At 38.9% G+C, this 20,263-nt stretch overlaps 1 protein-coding gene across 1 annotated transcript; it reads right to left on the bottom strand.

Annotated features, from left to right (window-relative positions):
* Positions 1 to 40: 40 nt before the first annotated feature.
* Positions 41 to 12,185, bottom strand: BTBD1 (BTB domain containing 1). Its single transcript, XM_069867000.1, has 8 exons — positions 11,776 to 12,185; positions 6,099 to 6,255; positions 5,431 to 5,536; positions 3,677 to 3,874; positions 3,212 to 3,404; positions 2,573 to 2,660; positions 1,296 to 1,442; positions 41 to 429 (listed from the first exon to the last, which is right to left on the bottom strand). Exons 1-8 carry the CDS (start codon positions 12,171 to 12,173, stop codon positions 271 to 273), a joined length of 1,446 nt encoding a protein of 481 aa, XP_069723101.1. The 5' UTR covers positions 12,174 to 12,185; the 3' UTR covers positions 41 to 270.
* Between the last annotated feature and the right edge of the window lie 8,078 nt (positions 12,186 to 20,263).

Here is a 20,263-nt window from a genome sequence, read left to right on the forward strand (position 1 = left end):
AAAGGAGTGAAAATACAAAGCAATTAATCACAAGACACTGTTTGAAATAACCTTTTCAATATACAGAGTATTTATTCCACTTGTAGTTTTCTTAATAGGAAGAGATAAATAACATTCTGCCAATAACGATGCAGAGAAAATAGCTTTCCCAGTACCTTTCAAACAAGTTAGTTTGGTTTTTACAGTCATGTAACTTCACAGAATTTAACTGCTGCCACTAGTGAGCTAAGTCCACTGATACACAGACACATTTGAGATGATCACGTGAAATTACGTATAAAATATTATTTCTGGTATCTGTCCATCTTCTATTGATGTACCATTGTTGTTGCCTGGTGAACTATAAAAGACAAAGCATGTTTTGCTAGCAGTAGGAGATTCATGGATCACTTTCTTCAAACCTCTTGTTCCATAGTGGGAATCAGGACCCTGAAAAACATCAGAGGAGATGAGCTACTGAATGGAAATGTGCAGCAAGACCCATAAAATGTTTAAGTTTGAATACTGCTGCTTTAGGTTATTTTAACAGTATGAAGTTTCTGTACCCACAGCATGTAAGCTAGATACAAAATCACAGACAACAAAAACAAGTTCCCTATGTCTATATAAATGTTCCCTGGCAGTACACTTACAGCACTTGGTTTTACCCAACTAGTAATGGATAACTATTTTCTAGTATCTCTCCTAGTCACACATAAGTTATCTATATTCTCACTTAGATCCCAGCCTCAGCTTGATGTGCAACAATTTTTTCCAACCCACTCAACTTTTGTCTGTATAGGGAATTACATTTAAAAGAAAATTAAAAGATTTTTGAGAACACATTGAATAAATAGTTTTGTCCCTAATGTTAAGGGGAGACTTACCTAGAACAAATAATTCTTTCCTGTATTTCAGCACTAGAATATAAGAAGTGGTAAAAAAAAAAAAAAAGCTTTCAGTTTTCTTGACTCTTATCAAGGATATTCTAACCAATAGAATTAACTAACTTAACTAATTCTAACTTGAATTTTGATAGTGAGCTGCCAGATGAAGTATTCTAGATAGTGCTTTTGCCAACATAGAACCAGTGACTTCCATCGGGACTCATTCTAACTTTTACATTGAGCCAGAAAGCGGGAAGGCACAGAAGAGAGGTAGCAGTCTTAAAAGTTATTGTGGAGTTTAACTATGGCTTTCTTTAGCACTAAAAAGAAATTCAAGACCTAGAAGACACTCTCCCCAACAGAAGATGAATGGAAGAACAACTCTTGCACCAAAATAACATTTTATTCTCTATCGTTAGGCATTCTTACTTTCAACGTTGCACAAGCTGTGTAGAAGACCGTTGGCAAAATCTCTATAGGTTCTTTGAACATAACTCTGAATGTACTGGCCGTTCCATCACAACTAAATCCCGTATCATTTTGTCCTAGTGTTTGATTCTTCTCATAATCAATTATCTGTACAAAAATATGAAAATAGAATTTTTTGGTTTACAGGCTGGAGAAAGTTTCTTATTGTATGCATATTAGAGTAATACAAGCAAATACTTGCCTACTCCACCCAGTTTAATTGCAAGGATAACGGAATATCAGAATGGAAAAGTAGGTGTAATTTCCCAATGCCACTAGGGCTAACCCAGCAGCATGTTGAATAACGGCTTGCAAGTTTTATGCAGACTGTCCACCCTGTGGGCTATGCTCAACATTGCTCCAGTCTTTGCTTGGGAGATGAAAAATAGCACTTAGAACTTCAGCTTCTAACCTTCACATGCAACGTATAACCCTGTACCTAGATTTGCTGATCTTTGTAAACACACGCTGCCCACATGAGGGAAGCACATTCACTGAATGGTTGTGGCTCATTTAGAAAACAAATTTTCACAGATAATGTAAGCAGTCAATGGTATAATTCTTAAAAGAAAACAGGAACTTGCATTGCTACATTTCATACAATTTCTATTCTAGATTCAGTATAAAAATTACACTCAGACTACATATTATTTTCTTTTGCCTTCAATTTTAGTGGCAAACATGAATTACTAGCTAAGATGTAGTAGTAGCAGATGCCTCACTTCTCATTTTGGATAGCAATCCTGATCCATACTGCCAAACACCTCTTGCAGAAGTTGGATATCAGAGCTTTACAGTAACATCAACATTTCTCATGATTACTGCACTTACAAGAATCCTATTAATTTTAATATTTTGTTATTACATTGTCATATAATTTTTAATATTGCACAAGTGAGATGAGCGCCTATTCTAGGCAAAACATGCTTTATTTTTTTTCCCCCAGAACACAATGCTGACCACAGCATGCTAAAAGAGATCAAAATGGCTACAAGAATAGGAAAAACAATTGTCATGGTGTCTTCAATAACCCTGTCAAACCAGGCAAGTGTCATATCAGGACATGAAGCAGGTGTGACAATTTTAGATGCTATCACTGACCATTTCATAAGCTTGCTAACCACTTGCTCAGTAGATTCCTGGCCTATCAGTTGCTGCTACCCAAATATACACCAACCTATTGCAAGCACTACAAACTTAGTTTCTGTATAAACCTAATTAGACAGCATATACTGCACCTGTATGTTAACTTGATAGTCTGTGGGTCCATGAATAGAACCATACAATCCAAATCCCACTATGGATATTCTTCTATTAACTGTGAACCTAGTAAGACACAAGCCAAGAAAGGAATTTAAACTGCTGTGATGGGTGTGTTACCTTCTTCCCAGCCGAGCAGGAAAAACTCCCACTGAAGAGTAAGGAAGTAAATTGAAAATTACATTTATTTTTCAACAACACTTCCTAGTTAGATTTCAATAATAAGAAAAATGCTTTGTAAGGTATCAGCTTTATAAGTGAAACTTTTGCTAATCCCCTAAAACATTCAGTACTACTAAACAAAAAACCAACTGGATTCTTTTGAACATCTCCAAAATAAAACCAGATCAAGATCTGGTATTTTACAAAGGAATATGCAGCTAACACCAAATCACTCTAGAATGCATCCAGTCCTTCTAAACTTCGTTCTTCTCTACTTTGCATTTTTGTGCACAACTGTCTTAAGTTATTCTAAAAAAAGAGAAAGATCTAACCTGCCCAAACAGAACCAGCATGTTTGTCACGGTATCTTATGGCAAAAAGTCGAAGTTGAGTAATACCTTCCCTTTCTTTCCACACTTCTCTGCCACTCCTCCAAGTAGTCTCAAAAGCCATACCTAATCCGATCACTTGTTCCACTGTAGCCCCAGCGACTCTCCACTTGCTGGAACCTGTTAATGCTGCATTCTTTTCCTCTAAGGTAACATCTTGGTCGGTCAATATAATCTACTTTAGGTTTAGGATTGACAGTAAAATGCAGAAAGAGATTTACTACTTCCCGATCTGACAAGATTCCAGACTGAGCAGGGCCTGTGAAAAGAACAAAACAAAAAAAAGACTTCCAAGATGATTTGAAGAACTACTCCAACTGGTGTTTTTAAACCATATTTATTCACAAATCAAAGATGATGGTAGTATTTTCCAACAGCCAGAGAGTAGTTTCCAGGACATTCTGCTTTTTGTGCATCACAACTTTTATTAGTGTGACATCAATAACAGAACAGTGTTAAGCATCTAAACGCTCACAGGTGAACAGTGCAGAGACATGGTCTGATACCAAGACAAAGAACCCCAAAACTCACCTGCTGCAAACTCTTCAATAGTCATTAACGGAAAACGGATCAAGGAAAGAGCTCTTCCAAGGACTTTTTGTTTGTTTCCAAATGTCACAGGCAGTTGTTGTCTTTGACATTCTGCTTCTGCCCAGCGAACAACGGCTCCAAAGAGTCTACTTTCTCGAATACTAAGGGTATCTCTTTCTAGAACTGCACATAATGTGTCTAAAGAAAAAAATTTAACAGACTGTTAGTGGTTTGAATGAAAACTGTGCTACACCGTGCATAAGCTCAAAATGTTTACTAAACACTAAGAACATCCATATTAAGACAAAGATAAGACAATGTATCTTATGTATATGTAAATCTCCTAATGGCATACAGACTCCAAACTAAAAAACCGTTTTCCTGCAATGAAGAAAGCATATGAACTTTCTTCTAGATTCCTAACAGTGCGACCATGTATGATCTATGTAGAGATAACCAATGTCCTAAGGAATTTCCATGGCTAGGGTAAGATCAAAACTGGAAGTGACCAGTGGTGAATGCACACTACTGAAAAAACAAGTTATTCATGATGACGCTCTCATATTCTTATTTGAGTAGTAACCTGCTGGTCTGGATCAACTGTAGACACAAGCAGCAGTGATGCACACAAAACCAGTTTAAAGATACATCAAAGTGATCTTAAACACTGACGTATTTGCCACCCACAAAGCTTGAGGGTGGAACACATGACGTGAGGCAAGGTATTCGCACGTGTTTTACAAAAGCAAGTTTTCCCATCCTTGTTCTGGCATTTCATGAAAAACAGGTATACAAGAATTCTCAGTTTGTCACAACACAGACGCCTGAAAAAACAATGTGTTTCCATATTCTGAATTTTTATATGCCCTGAATACATGCAAGGCATGTTTGCTGTCACAGAAAATATTTTATTGGAAAAGTAAAAACAAATTGGGACTTATCAAGAGTAGAGATGGACACTCACAGTGTGCATACAAATTCTACTGAGCATGAGTTAACAATGACTTTACAGTTTCTTTAATCAGCTGCAATCCCTCCCTTCAGTCTGAGGTTTTCAACCCGTCTAGCTGAATTGGAGTACAATCTTAGACACGTAGCAACAATACAATTAAGTGTGCAAATTTACAACTGCTAACTTTTCACAAAAGATGAAACCTAGAAACCAGCAGTTTAGATATTTATTTCCTTAAAAAGGATTTCAGAAACTATACCTGACCTGTGCAACTCTGATTAGGTTAAGTACCACACAGCAACAGGACAGTATGGCTCCTGTTACTCGTGAAAAGCAGGTGTGGATCCCTCAAAGAAAGGGCACAACACTCAGCAAGTGAAAGCTTTGCCTAAAATGAAAGCATAGGGTTACCACGTTGGGAGCCCTGGGACACTGACACTAAACAAATAGGGATGTAACGTAGTGGAATTCTGCTTGGGAGTGAAGCTCAAAGCAAAGCACTGCAGGAGTGGATAAAAGTTGCACTGACTAACGTATTGTATCTATGCAATGTCCTGCCTTGCTCATTAGCAAACTCGCTGATATAACGCAGATGCTGTTGTCCAGATTCCAAGACCTGCAGCTGGCTGTTGCGTTGGTGCCCATGCAAAGGTGAGTGCAGAGGAGGGGAAAATCACACTACCCCAGGTCACTGTGACAAAGAGCTAAGATGTGCCTGGAATCCTACATACTTGAGTGAGGGAGGCAAACTACCCTGGGTTACTGTCACAAAGTTTTCTCACGCCCACACAAAGTAACTTACCTATATCAATATCAGTAAAGCCTTCTGCACTTATTGCATCCATGGTGCTCTTGTCTATTGTGTCGAGGCAAAGACTAGCAAGCTGAGGTTCGTCAAACAAACGAGCCTAAAAAGGTTAAGAAACACATGTTAAGTATAAAGCTGACAAATGACTAATCTTAAAAAGCAAGTATTTTTACTATAGTATAGAATAAATAAAAATAGGTTGCTTTGCCTAAGTACTCTTTGTGTTAATAACTTAAAGAGCACTTAAATTCTCAAAGGAGTACATAATTAAGGAGAATTAATTACATGCAAGTATTCCTTCATGCTTATGTTTGCAGTTTTGGTAATATAACTAAAACAAGTACACATCAAATCCACTATAGTGAACTAAAGCATGGTTTTAACGAAAAACAATTAAGAGATTCACCCCAACACATTAGAATAAACTGGCACCACATGAAATGTCCCGGTCTGTTACATATTAAAAAAAAAATATTGAAAAGAAGCACCTTTCCTCCACATTAATCAGAAGCTGAATCTGTAAAAATGCTAATTAAGCAACGAGATATTTTCATAAATAAATTAGACTTGTGGTAGCAAATCTATTGCAAAGTAATGTCTAGTAATTTTTCCCCAAATATTATTTTCCCTAGTAAAACAAAACTAAGTTTAAATTTACCTACTTGAGTAAGCAGCATAAAGGCATTATCTGCTCGAAGGTGCTTCGTTAGAAAATCCACACAATGTGCTTCCAGGGCTGGGACTGCATACTTTTTAGCAGTGTATAGCGTTGTCATGACTGTTTCTGGACCAATTTGAACTTCGTCTGAATATAGAAACCTAGAAATTAATACACAAATACAGACCATAAAACCATATCTTGAGGAGGGCTATCAAGCACAACATAAGTCTCTTCGCATTTAGAAAACAGGTCAAAGATTCGTGCTGTGAACATGCAGCAGTTGATCATTTTGTATTTTTACAAATGAATAAACCAGTTAAATGGTTGAAGAAAGGATATTACGTTAACCCAATGGCATACATTTGTTTTAAATATGTATTACTTGCCAAGACTGATGTGGCTGTACTGGTTATACATAGCTACCAAACTGTAAACAACAGCTGAGCTGCAGAATTACTTCACGTATGAATGCATGCTCTTTTGATTCACTCGGAAGAGCTGTATTTCAAAGTATTAATACATAACCCTCTACAGCTACATTAGTGAACTTAAATTTACTGACAGCACACACTAGCTTCCCCACCATGAGAATAGTGTCAAGGACTTATACTGTGATAACATCTTATGTCAAAGTTACCATTCTGTACTGTTCAGAAGACAGGAAAGGGAGGAACATTCTACCACACGACCTTGACTCTTCTATTCCTCCCACAGCAAAACACCCTGGCTTGTCTCCACTGTTTGAGGCTGAATGACTGGTTGAGATTTTAGCATAAGTTGCAAACAAAAGACAGAAACCTCCACCAAAACTGGGAGAAAAAATGTTTACTTAGCAGCTGTTATTCAAGACCAGACAAGATAAGATCTAAGGTCCTGTTTGGAAAAGACTTTTTAAAAATAGCTTTTCTTGCAGGTGACATTGAAGATAATCTTAGCAACATTCATCAGTTTTTCAGATAATAATCAAGAATAGCCTGTGATTTACAAAAATACATTTGTCCCAAACACACGGGTGATTAAACATAATAAACCAGGGCACTTCAGCAAACGCAAGAATTCCACAATGAAGATCAAACCTTTCTCAAAATGAACGGCAAACAACAAGTAGAGACAGAAGGTGTGTTTAGAAGGGTTTCTAACCTAACAATAGCTAGTTTGTATTTAACAAAGAAACCTCTGAAAGTAATGGATTCAGACCTGTTTGCAACAAGGACAGATCCAAGTAACAGAAACCTAGAATGAAAATTTCACCTGAAGTTCTTCGCTGTTTATACTTCTCATATTCAAAAAATATTCTAATTCACAGAAATTGCTAACACACAACTAAATATAGCCTTCATCATTAAATTTGCTACCACCTACCAACACATACATATTTATCATTACAATACTCCGTTTTATTCAAATAGCCAGTTTTCATATCAGTTAGGAAATGTGACTGATGCTCTAGAATACTTCTTCAAACTGGATTTACATCAAATAGTTGTAGAAAGAATGAGTTTAATTAAACACTATTTCCTCATATGATCAGAAACCAATTACGTGGCCAAATGACAGGGATTCAAATGTGGTAACAGTGCATATATATGCAGGATTTTCATTTACATGACATTTATATAAGCTACAGGATGCTTTTTCATCCCATGGAGAATACACTTGTGGTTCTATCCTCCAATCATTCCCCTGCCGTATGTCTGGATCACTGAAGTGATTAGAGTTCTGACAACCAAAATTTGTACAGTATCTGAAGCTCACCCTGTTGACCTCATTATTTGTTTCTACACATCAGCCACCACAGAGCATAACAACTTCAGTCCCAGAACATGTGGTGCAGCTACAAACTTGGAGAACACTCATGACAAGTAGTGTCCAAATACACTAAAAGTCATATTGTCAGGGTTTTGTGTATAACATAATTTCAAGTTCCTGACAATGCAAATACTTCTCCGGGATTTTCAAAGCCAAACACAGCAGTCTGTGCATTTGCAAAGTTAAAAGGCAGCTGTAAAAACTCTGAAAAATGGTAGTAAAGTCCATTGCTCTAGGACACTGTATAACTTTATTTCCCTTAAGTATATGGATGAACAATCGTGATGCAATCTCCTACGCATAAAAGAGGAAGGTGTGTCTTCCTTCTGAAAGTCCTTCTGCTCATTTGCCAACAGCTCTGTCTCAATGTTAACTCACCCATTTGTGCACACCTTGATATTTATACCACAGATCCTCCTTCACTTAACTCAATAAGGCTCAAGATCACTTACCCTTCTCTGTTGCCTTCTTCCTTCCTCTCCGCCCCTTTGAATAGCAATAACCTGCTCTTTACACACACATCGATTTTATCGTCACCCAGGATGGGACGTGTGCATATGTGCATAGTGGAAGCACAGTTTTAGTGACCAAACGAACAATTTTCCAAGTGACCACTCAATCATTCACTTTACATAAGCCTCTCAAATGCTTTATGCCACTTTTCTTTATTCTCAGGGCAGTACTTCTTTCTCCACTAGTCTCAGCATCTTCCCAACAGCTGAAATATTTTCACCTTTATAAAAGCACACAGGAACCTCTTTCCAGTTAGTCATGATTACTCCTCAATTACTCCGCTTGCCAAAGTACTCTGCGAAGACATTTGGAAAACAGACTACTAAATTTGTGCCGTGTCATCACTTTCCTTTATACCATGATCGAAGGACAAGTTAAATTACTGCAAAGTGTATTTTTAAATGTGAAATTTAAAAAAAAAAAATCACTAAAAGCAAAGTGAAACCCTAAAGCAAAAACCTACTGCGACAACTTTCATTTTCTTGATCACTGCTATTCAATTTTTACAGTTAGAAATGTACCAAAAAAAAAGATATTTAATTGGGAAGCAGATTCAAATGTTGTGTCTTTGACATTATTTCAGCTGTTAAGAATTTATCTCTCAAATTACTGAAGTAGTTGGCTGCTTTTTAATAAAAAAACCCCAACAAAACAAAAAACCACCAAAACAAAAACCAAACCACTCCATCTCTGAAAACTCTTCAGGCAAGAAGAATACTGCATGATAAGCCAAAATACACACCACAGTAATTTCTTTCTAAGCCTTAGAGCTCAGTTTTCCAAGAAAGTTTCCTCCCCATTCCCCAGCCAAATTTAAAAAGATTTTAGCCCACAGACAAGGAGGACTATCCAATTTTCTCCAGGGGAAAAAAAAAAAAAAGAAACTAGTGCTGGAATTACAGTGGTGCCATCAATTTAAAGTTTCTGTTCATTACTTTTAAACACCTTAACCCTACCAATTTATTATTCTAGAAGCCTCTGTCAGAAAAAAGTAGAAACTAGCCGATTTTAAATTGAATACAAATATAACCAAAAGAAAATATTAAAACCCCCCAGATCTTCCATTATCTTGGTGACTATCAGATATTAAAAGTAGTTAGAAGTGGAACCATTTATTCTCCTTCATTAACATAATTCTTGACTACCATCTATCTTGTGACAAAACACTAACACTGATGGAATTTAACATCACAGGACAGAGAAAAGACACTCGGTCTCACTGGATAGATACAAATTAATTTCATTTTTTACGAGAATTAGAAAAACTTTCATATATTTTTTTCCTTTGATTTTAGTTTACAAGTAACATTTGTCAGTAGATTTATATGAAACACTCCACTGAAGACAGAACCTAACAAACTATGAGTAAATAAAATGTAAATGAGCACCAAATAATTAGTAAATTATCCCTAAAAGGTTTTGCATCACCTAAACTTTTCCTGTACCTTGATGTTCATTTGCTATGTGCATTCAAAGTCCCCAACTCAATTTCTAGCTGATAAACCTCTAGTTGATCTTTGCAAAGATTAAAGAAAGGTCCTATACAAGCCAACCATCATTATCTCACCAATTTACTAATGACAGATAAAAGTGACCAACAGCACAAGGCATAATTCTTGCCTCTTCTGGCTAACACTAGGAAAAAAAAAGTTTTCTTATAAAAAACAGGGTAAATGAGCATGGAAGCATTACAGTACTGGTCTGTACTGTTCTCCTTAGGCATATTTTTAACAAAACTTTGCAATCTACATTTGTTCCAATATAAGCTCAAAAAAAGTATATATAATAGGGAAGAATGTCCTAAAAACCTGCCACATACTTAATATCAAAGATTACAGCAAATCCAAGATATTTCAACAGTTCAGTGTGGTGATATTTAGACAACATACAACTATAATCAGTTTACTTACATAAACTCCCTGGCCATTACGTACTAGTTGCGCTACCAACACAAGATGGCATTTGTTTGCTTCTAACAACATCTCTTCATTCACTCCTACGGTTTTCAAATACCATCCCCTCCTTATCTTCACTTAGAACTCTCTTGTTTCCTTGTTTCCATTTTTATGCAGCCAAAGTTCTCTCACATCCACTTTTCACTGTCCAGTGCTTTTTCCACACACATAGACAAACACATAGATGTGCACAGTCACGTACTTTTAACCTTTGAAAACATTTTGCTTAAGACACTTCCCACTACTTCCCACTGTGCTAAACAAACTCTTCACCTTGCCACTCCCTCTTTGCCAAGAGTCTACAAAATAAATACAGTTTATTTGCTAAGGGCAACAAAGAGACTTTGCTGCTGCATGGTGATTTACTGTTTATTTTTCAAATCAGTTGTTGCAGCTCCTGTGTCTGAGATTACTAAAAGGATTAGCTAACATTTCTCACTGTTCTTATCTATTAGGCCTCAAAACAAAGAGAAAGTCGCTAAGCCTTTGGACCTTTTCCCATTACAGAAAGCTTTGAGACACTACATAACGATTTCCAGGCAATAACACTGTTTCCCAAATGTTCATTACAGAAACCTGTTCAACATACCTTACAGCGGTTTTGACTAGTATTAGAGTTTCTTTGAGAAAAACCTCAAGGTTAAGCAGTTCAGTTATGTTACCACACCACAGCCTGATGCACAAAGACACTGTATCAGTAACTGTTTCTATGCACACCATAAAATTTATTTCCCACTACGCTGAGTAAAAAGAAATGGTAAACTCATCAGTTTTATGAGCATGAGAAGTAGCAGATCCTATTCTGTTTGAATTGGAAATTACCAACACATTTTGCAAGCTTTTTTTGCCATCACTGACTGTGCTCACAATCTCACTTGGGTGGTTTGTTTGTAAAAATCAGTTAGTTGCCGCCTTCTGCTGCAGGTTCACTCTGCACCCAAAAGTATCTGAAGTAAGCGTGATTACGGTGGTTAATACTCTGGTATAAAGACAGAACAATTTATAGCCACAGCTGAAAATGTTAAAATGAATGGTAAGATGAATAAGATTTCAGAGGAAGCATTGAATGAAAAGATTGCTACGACAGCCTCTGTCCCCTCTTAGGCATTATTAGACAGTGGATGGATAACTCCAGCACTCAGAGGAACCGCTGATTTCCATAATCTTACTTAAAAAAAACACAAACCGGAGTCAAAATGCCAAAGCAGACAGCCACCAGCATGGAAGCGTTTTTCTGAACCGACAACTATTGCCCTCAAATCAGGGCACTTTTCTTGGGGAAAGGAGGCAGGGGGAGAGCACGAAGAAACCACCCCGCTGGCGGGTCGGTCTGACGCTGCCTGCTCCGCATCCCCCTCCGCGGGCGCGAAGAGGGGACCGGGGGGGCCGGGGGGGCCTCACCTGAGCAGCGCCAGGAAGGCGGCGGGCTCCACGTCGGGCAGCTCGATCTCGGCCGAGGTGGTGGCCATGCCGCCGTTAAACATCGCGTCGAAGACGGCGCTGCCGGCCGCCAGGACGAAGCGGTGGGCGGGGATGCGCTGCTGGCCGGGCCCGGGGGTCGCCCCCGCCCCGCCGCCGCCGCCGCCGCCGCGGGGGCCGCCCTTGCCCACCACGAAGTGCACGTCGCTGAGGAGCTCGTTGGAGAAGAGGAAGGCGAAGCGCTCCCGCAACGAGCCCTTGGTGGCCTGCCAGTTGTACAGCGGCCCCTGCTGCAGCCCCGCGCCGGGCTCCGAGCCGCTGCCGGCGGCCGTTTCCGCGGCCGCCCCGGATCCCGAGCCGGCGCCGCCACCGGCCGCCATTGCCGCCCTCAGGGGCCGCTACGTCATCGCCGCGCGACCCGCGGGCTCCGCGCATGCGCGTCAGCCGCGCGCGCCGCGAGGGGGGTAGGAGCGGCGGGAGGTGCCGCACGAACCGCCGTGCAGCCCTTCTGCTTGTGAGAAACGCTGGTAAAATGTTGAAAAAGGACAAAGAAAAGGCAATAATAATTTTATTTTACAATTCAGCGCTGAACCGGATGCCCTAAAAAGGGCATCTTGCAAAAGCAGCGAGTATTGATGCCGTGAAGAAGGCCAAACTCAATAATCAGTGCCAGTTCGATGAGTAAGCAGGTGTTGCTTTAATACATAGTACGACCCTGCACACGCAGGGAATCATTTCACCTAATGTGTGTGTCCGTTGAGGCCGGTTACAGGAGTTTTATACTCGTTAAACGTACACATTCATACAGATTCCAAGAAACACTGGTTACATATTCAGGAAATTTTGGTTAAACATACACACAACTCATATCATCCACTCTCAAATGTACATCACAGTTCCTTTGTGTCTTCAGAATCCTCTGATGCTCTTTAACTTCTCTCCTTCCTCACTGTCTCCTCTTGGGGAGCTCAGGTCTGCCCTTTGTTCCTGCTGAGGGACTGTCCTTGTTTCAACTAGTAAACAAGCTAAACTCCTGTTACAATCACATTCTTTGTTACTGCAAGCTGGCCAAGATTCCATTCTTATCATAGAATCATAGAATAACCAGGTTTGAAGAGACCCACCGGATCATCGAGTCCAACCATTCCTATCAAACACTAAACCATGCCCCTTAGCACCTCAATTTTTTTATTCTGCCAACCCACGAAAGGGAATCACAGAATTCTTCTTGATGATTTATTCCTCCCTTCAGTAGATATACTAGTTTTGGACAAAGAACATTGTAAGTCCTCTAAGAATATTTATTTAGGTTATCCAACTATGTCACAGTCCTGTCAAACCAGATGCAGTCCGTGAGAAAAATAAAGTGGATCCTTTTGCCATCTACTGGAGTTCTAATGTAAATACAGCAGCAATTTGAATCGCGGAGCTGAAAGCTGTTTATCACAGCTCCTGACTTGTCAGCATTTATGGAAGCATGTGGCTAAAAGAGGAACAGAATATGTCACCGCTCTGCATTGAGGTTTATAATTAGGACAAAACTGAGACCAGGCAAACGTGGTCTGTTTCGCAGAACAAGTTTTAGAGAACCTTGAGCAAGATGGAAGCAATTTCAGCAGGGTAAACGATAGGAGGAAAGGGCAAAAGAAGACATAGTACACCAACCAGAAAGCAGCAAGTAGCTTTGCACAGAGGCTATATTTAAAAATAAAATGATACTGCTGCCTTGGAAGAAGGAAGCCTTTGCGCTTTTCTTGTCCCAAGGTGGGCAAAGAAGGGAAAGTGGGAGACGCCCCGATTGCCTCCAGGAGCGTAGGGGTGGGGATGGAAAAAATCATGAGGGAAACTGTGACACCATGGACACAAATATTTGTGGGAGCATTTTTTTTCAGTCCTGATATGATCTGGATATTTGTGAGACTCTCCTTCATTGCTGTTTTTCTGCTTTTACCTTTCTGTGTTCACTCAGGTTGATCTGTCAGCAGAGAGCCAACAGACGTGACCACTCTGCTGCTAGAGAACCGAGGCTGTAAAAAGTGAACCTAGGGGAAGTTAACAATAGAAGAGGGTTAAGGAAAAAAGAGGGAAAGGTACACCAAAGAACTGAAAGGAGAATGGCTGAGGCAGGTGGAATATGTAAGGGAGCTTCAGGGCTGAGAAATCAAATCATAAGGAAACAAAGCTGTGCAAGACAGAAAAACCGGGAAAGACCTATGAGATGGGCTGAGAGAGGAAGTTGAGAGAAAAATGAGAGGAAAGAAACAGAAGTAAAAATAACATGAAAGAAATCAAAAGTCTAAAAAAAAATGAAAGGAGACATAGAAAAGAAAAAAAACAAAAAAGGAGAGATGAGACCTGGGTGCCTGTCAGATCTGATGGACAAAAAGCCAAATGCATTTTAAACAGTTTCAGAAGTGAGAACTGAGAAAATATTAAGTAACAGTTTTCCTTTTGAAACTGGGCTTTCCTGCATGTAAACAATGAGCCTCAAACTTTGTTTCACTTTTTAATATCTGTGCCAACTTCCTTCTTTAAAAAAATCAGCTAGTTTTATTTTGGCATTATCAGTAGGTGGATCAGAGCCATTTTTAAATGCGATATCATGGGACTGTGTTCACCAGTCCAGATCAGAAATAATATACAATGCTCTTCCCAAAAGGGGCTACACATGAATGTCACCAAAATGCCATCACGTTGCTTGCTTTCTTGATATGCTCAGTTTTTATCTAGGAAATAGAGCAGAAATTAATATAGAAAAAAGCATCAATATAACAAAAGCCATGCAAACTGGCGCCAGGAGGACTTTTTCTTTGATCTCATGTGACAGAATGGCTACAAATCAAGGGCTGCAGACAAAAGTTTGACAGTACAGCTGTGGAGGTTGTCTTGATCACTAGCCAGCAAACAGAAGGTCAGGGGGTGTCTACTTTTTTGAGCAACTCACTTTTACGGTCTGTGTATTGGCCTGAGCAAGTTTGTACTGACCTGGTGAATTTTTGCTGTGGAAATTCATAAAGGAAGAACTCTCCAAGTTTTGAGGTTCTTTTACCTGCCAGCAGGGAGAGAGAGGACAAAGTGGGCTTACATGTACTGAAGAATATCCAGAGAATGTCCTGATCAAACTGCAGGGATTTCTGAGGTGCTTGTGATGCCAGGGAAGTCTCAGAGTCACAGGAATGCCTGCCCAGCCACCCTGGCCTTCCCTGCCAGTGAAACGAGGCCAGTTCTGAGAGAGTCATCAAAAGGATTTGAGTTACAAAGTGTATTGTTTTTAATCATTTGTTCCTGAAATTATTTAAATTCTCCTCCCTTTCCTTCTTTTCCCCACTTGAACTCAGCTTTGTGTACGTTCTAAGGAGCTTTTTGTTGCTATGATCAGAGTTTTTTAGCAGGCACATGTTTTTTTACAGTGATTAGCAATTGTTCTCATAAGTGGTTAGCATCCTTTCTTGGCTTCAGGAGGAAAGAGAATAATTCAGAGTAAATTACAGGTTTGTTTCTGATTAAAATTCCTGTTTGGGGCCCTTTGATGACATCTTTTCCTTTCAGTGCTCCATTAGATTCTTGAAATCCCCTATGTCATGCTGTAAATGACATGTGTATTACCATTCTCATCACTGAATTAGTAGTAGCATGAAAGTCATTCAAATGTATAAATTTGTAATAACAGTTCTTAACAACAACAACAAAGTTATGTCCTTGGTCTTCTTATTGTGATTATTATTGTTTTCTTTACGTTGTGCATTAACCTGTGCTGGTGCAATGTGGAGTCTGCAGGCAACATAACCTTGCAGGTTTTGGTGCATTGGATCCACGCCTTCACAGGAAACAAACTCAGAGTCTTGGATCTGAGGAACACTAAGGGACAAAGATTTTTTTATTTTGTCTTGTAAAGTGCCTATGTAGTGTTGATAAAAAAGCCAAAATAAGATCAATTGCTATTTTTTCTCTGTCATAAATTCACCTGTAAAACTGACCATAGTAAGCAACTTTGTCAGAATTTTTAAATTCATAAATTTTTCTGTCATTTCTGTGAGTAATTCTTATATGTGAGCCCTTTATTTTGCACATTCAGCTGTGCTGGTTAGTTATCCAGGAGTATTAAGGTTACGTTTCTTGCGCCTTCAACTATATTGATATACTTTTCCTATTTTTTAGTGATAATACTCATAGTTATGAAATTAATTTCTGTTAATGTATTGTAATCATTTCTTACAGTATATTGTTGCCATAAACATTCCTGCTAATCAAAATGATTCAATGACATTTTTCAGAATCCTAACTTGGCGATGCGTACAACTGATAGAAACATCACACAGACATTTTTAATCATTCTAGTTGTGGAGGTAGCTCTTTCCTGTTTCATTCTGCACATTTATGTATTTCAGAAATATACAATAAATGGCAATAGCAACGTTCTTCACATCTTTTCTGTGAAAGTAATTGCAAACCAAAACTAATTAATTAACCCTTAGAAGATGCTACTTACAACACACCTATTTTACATAGGATTTGAAATTCTGACAGGGCTTGCTCTCTGAAGAATCTTATACTTTAATTTATTTTAAAATAATTAAAAATGGTCTGTTATTGCATAGCTGGAGAAGCAAAGGAGGGGAAATTCTTTTATCAGTCATTACCAGCATGTTCTTATGATTTAGCAGTGATTGTTTTGTGAAGCTATTTACTTTTCTATCCCTGCATGTGTTGAGGCACAGCAGCGTTCCAGACAGAGCACACATTTCCTACATTTCTGCCAGGATATTTAGCTAGCAGTTCAATTTCCACATGATTAACAAGATTCTTATTGAGAAGCCACACCCTTGCCATTTACAATTTAAGTCAGATAGCACACTGACAGACTCACTTTCACGATAATGCCTACTATTTTTACTCTGACATGCCTCTTTCCCTCTTAAGATTATTTGTTGGTGAATAAACAGGCCGTAGCACAAAATGCAGCTCCATTTTTGAGGTACTGGTATTCCATTTTGTAAGTGGAATGGACACTAATCACTAATTGCTCTTTGCATGCTGCTTTGGTGCTGCTGGAGAATCCACCCAAATCCTCAGCAGATCATTAGCACGTGGCCTCCTGACCCCCAGTCATTCCATATGAACTACATTATGTTGCCTGTGGTGCACCAGGCAGTCTGTGATTTAAAATACAGCATCTTTTATTAGGTCTTATACTCTCAGCTAATAAGAAATTCAGAAACAGAATAGGTTGGTTTTAAGGCTGTTGGAGGACTGTAGGCATGCACGGTCCAAGCTGCTCCCTCAGCAAATTAACAGAAGTCCCAAAGACGAAGCTTCTAATCAATCTTTTAATTAACATTTTTATCCTTCTTTATTTGGACTATTGGCCCCTGAGTTCTCTTGCCTTAAAAACTCACTTGCAAATACAGGAATTACACTCTCCAGAATGTGTCAGCTTAGTTCAATAAAACTGGAATGACACAAGTTGTTTTGTACCAGTATGGTATCCTCTAGCTGGCATCAAAATGCAATGAAAGCTTGCTGCTTGGCAAAGCCATATGTGAACACATGAGCAATGCTTCCACGAGCTATAAATAGTATTTTTTAATCCTTGCATTGATCTTAATGTGCTTCCTTAAGGTTCACCTACATATATTTGTAGAAATTATTGCCATTTCCTTGATTTAAAATAAAATCAGATACATCTCAGTATAATGCTAAGCCCTGTAATTTGTTATTATTTAACAGCAGTTATTAAAAACAAGAGCTGTTTCCCAGACTATAAGTAGACACGAAGATCTAATGGCCAGTCAGTATCCTCCTTTGAAGCTGACCATTAATAAATCAGCATTTTCTTGTCCTCCAGCGTTCTTTTGCTGGCACACTTACAAATGCCTTCTCAGTCCTGACATTAAGACTGATCTGCTGCCATGTAGTAGAGAGACTGAAGAGAAACATCTTCCATAATAAACATACTGATTATTGATCCAATAATGGTCTAATTGAGAAGCTACAAACTTGTTTGTTGCCAGCTAAGGGGCTGCACAACTGGGTCTGATGTGTGGCTGTGGTCAGGATTCCCAGTGAGGAATCTCCCAGGTGGCATAAGGCTGATACTTGAGATTTGAGAAAGAGTTGGGCTGCCTATTTAAAAATGACCATTTAGACAGAAAACATGCAGTTTCTGACACAGGGATATTACAGTGTGGTGAGGGAACAATGGTTTTGAGACTGTGCTGCCGAAGGGACAGTCTTCCACATAAAGCTCTGGGAATCTTACCTTGTCAATAAATATGATCCTCTGTCAATTTCTGCATCTGAAAGAGCCTTAAATTTTGTGTTTTCGTTACTCCATTTTGCTTTCCTAAGCTTCACTGCAGTTTATGTAGGGTATACATGGCTTTCAATCTTATCCTGACATATAATATTGCTAAAAAATAGTTACGTGATTTTCTACAAGTGATGGCATCCATGTGCCTCATGATGATGCTTGCATTTATAACAATCAGGAAAAAGAAAGAAAAACATGCTTTTGCAACATCAAGAAATTAATATAATTGAGTATATGACAAGAAGCAGTGTCAGCAGCTTATCAACACAACTTTCACATAACACTGACTAGTAATTAAGTTGTTAAAGACACCCTATTCCTACCTTTATTTTTATATTGCTTTTCTGGTACGTGTGAATAGAGGGTACTGTTACATACAGTTGAAGTCGAAGTTCTTCTTTATCCTTCCTCCCCCACAAGAAAAGCTTTCAAGAAATGCATGTGTTCGTTTTTGAGGACTCTTGCTTTTAAATGGAAGGTGTTGTTTGATGAGTAAGACAGTTTGCTGTTCGACCTAATTTCTGACTCAAAGCCAAATTTTGAAGCATTTGCTGTTGGGGAAGTTGATAAGTGGTTTTGGGCTGCACTAAATGAGCAAGTTTTTCCTTTTTCTCTAGAATTGGTATCAACTATATAAAGTCAGCGAGAATGCTGGGAATGTTATTTTCTTTATAAAGGTCAACATAGAAGCCAGGATGGTTTGGCACAGAGAAGTAAAGTTGGAATCAGAAGGATGTGTAGCTATTGAAATACAGATTTCTGATTTGGAAAGCATGGAATACCAGAATTCACCTGTTCAACACTACCATGAGTGACTTGGGAGCCTCCTCTGTCAGGAAATGAAAGGGGAGTTGGAAGGCTTGCTAGAGCTTATTTCACAGGGTGAGAGATGAAAATGGAAGGTAAAAACATGCTCATTTGAACAAACTCTTCGAACATCGCACTTCAGAGGTCTTTTCTGCTACCAGATGATTATATATATTTTTTTTAATAAAAAGTTGATAAATCTCAATGCAATAGAGCTAAACAACAGACCTTGTACAGGTGAGTTGCTATGTGCCTAGCACAAAATATGCCCTAAAAGTTTCTACTCGGAAGCTGACATAAGACTTGATTAACAAGCCCAGTGCCAACCAGCAGTGGAATATGTGGACAGAGTAAGAAAAGTTTCCTGTATAGCATTTGACTTTATGGACGCAGGAACTAAGAAGTGGAGCTTGGGACGTGAATCTTGAGACTGCACTGTGGCAGCTGCATACAAATAAGCAGCCTATACATTTGAAAGCTTGAGAAGTAAACCGGCTGTGCATTGAAAGGTAGGCATGCGGAGGTGGTAAATTTAGCCCTGACTCATCCAGTGGCAATTTTGACACTCGGGTGGACTAAATTACTTTTAGGAGTTGCATCATGTTTTTACCAGATAGTTTGATTGAGCATGGTTTAACCCATGTGTATACATGGCCAGATTCTAGACCTTTCTCACTTGAAAAAAATATGGAAGAATTTGTATTTAGAAATATATTCTGGGCCATCAAGTTCCTTTCTGTCAAAGGCAATCATATCAACCAGTCCATTGTTTAAACTTATAAAATCACATCTAAAAATTGGACTATTTTAAAAAAAATTGTTTATTAAATTCAGTAATCTTACTGTAAAAGACTTAGAAGACCCTTTGCTGCTCATAGCTAAAGATCTGTTTCCAAGAACTAATGAAAGTTTCTTCACAGCTTTCTCCTTCACATTAAAGAGTTCTTTCCTCTCTCTGGTGTTAACTCCTCAAGTATTTATGGAGAGCACTTGTGTGCCAAGCTCTTCAGCTTCTTCCCGATGGACAGGTGCCCTGTTTCCTCAGCCACCTTGGCAGCCCTTCTTTGCATCATTGCAACACGAGGGATCAGAGTTGTGCCTATTGTTGCAGATAAGTGCTTTTACAACAGTGTTAATGCTTCCTGAGCTCTACCAGAAAGAGCTCGCCTGGCACGCTAGAAACGCATTTGCTGCTTTTCCCCAAGCAGCACAGGATGGTCGCCCTTCCTTGCAAATGTCTTGGATTTAAATGCTCTTTAACTTCTAGGACTAGCATTTTTCATTTCTGTTTACCTTGCACACAAAACTCATTCCACCTTTGTTTGCATACTGGCAGTTTAGTGTTGGTACTCA

This window comes from Phaenicophaeus curvirostris, chromosome 12 (assembly GCF_032191515.1).
Source record: "Phaenicophaeus curvirostris isolate KB17595 chromosome 12, BPBGC_Pcur_1.0, whole genome shotgun sequence".
In the NCBI taxonomy this organism is placed as follows: Eukaryota; Metazoa; Chordata; class Aves; order Cuculiformes; family Cuculidae; genus Phaenicophaeus; species Phaenicophaeus curvirostris.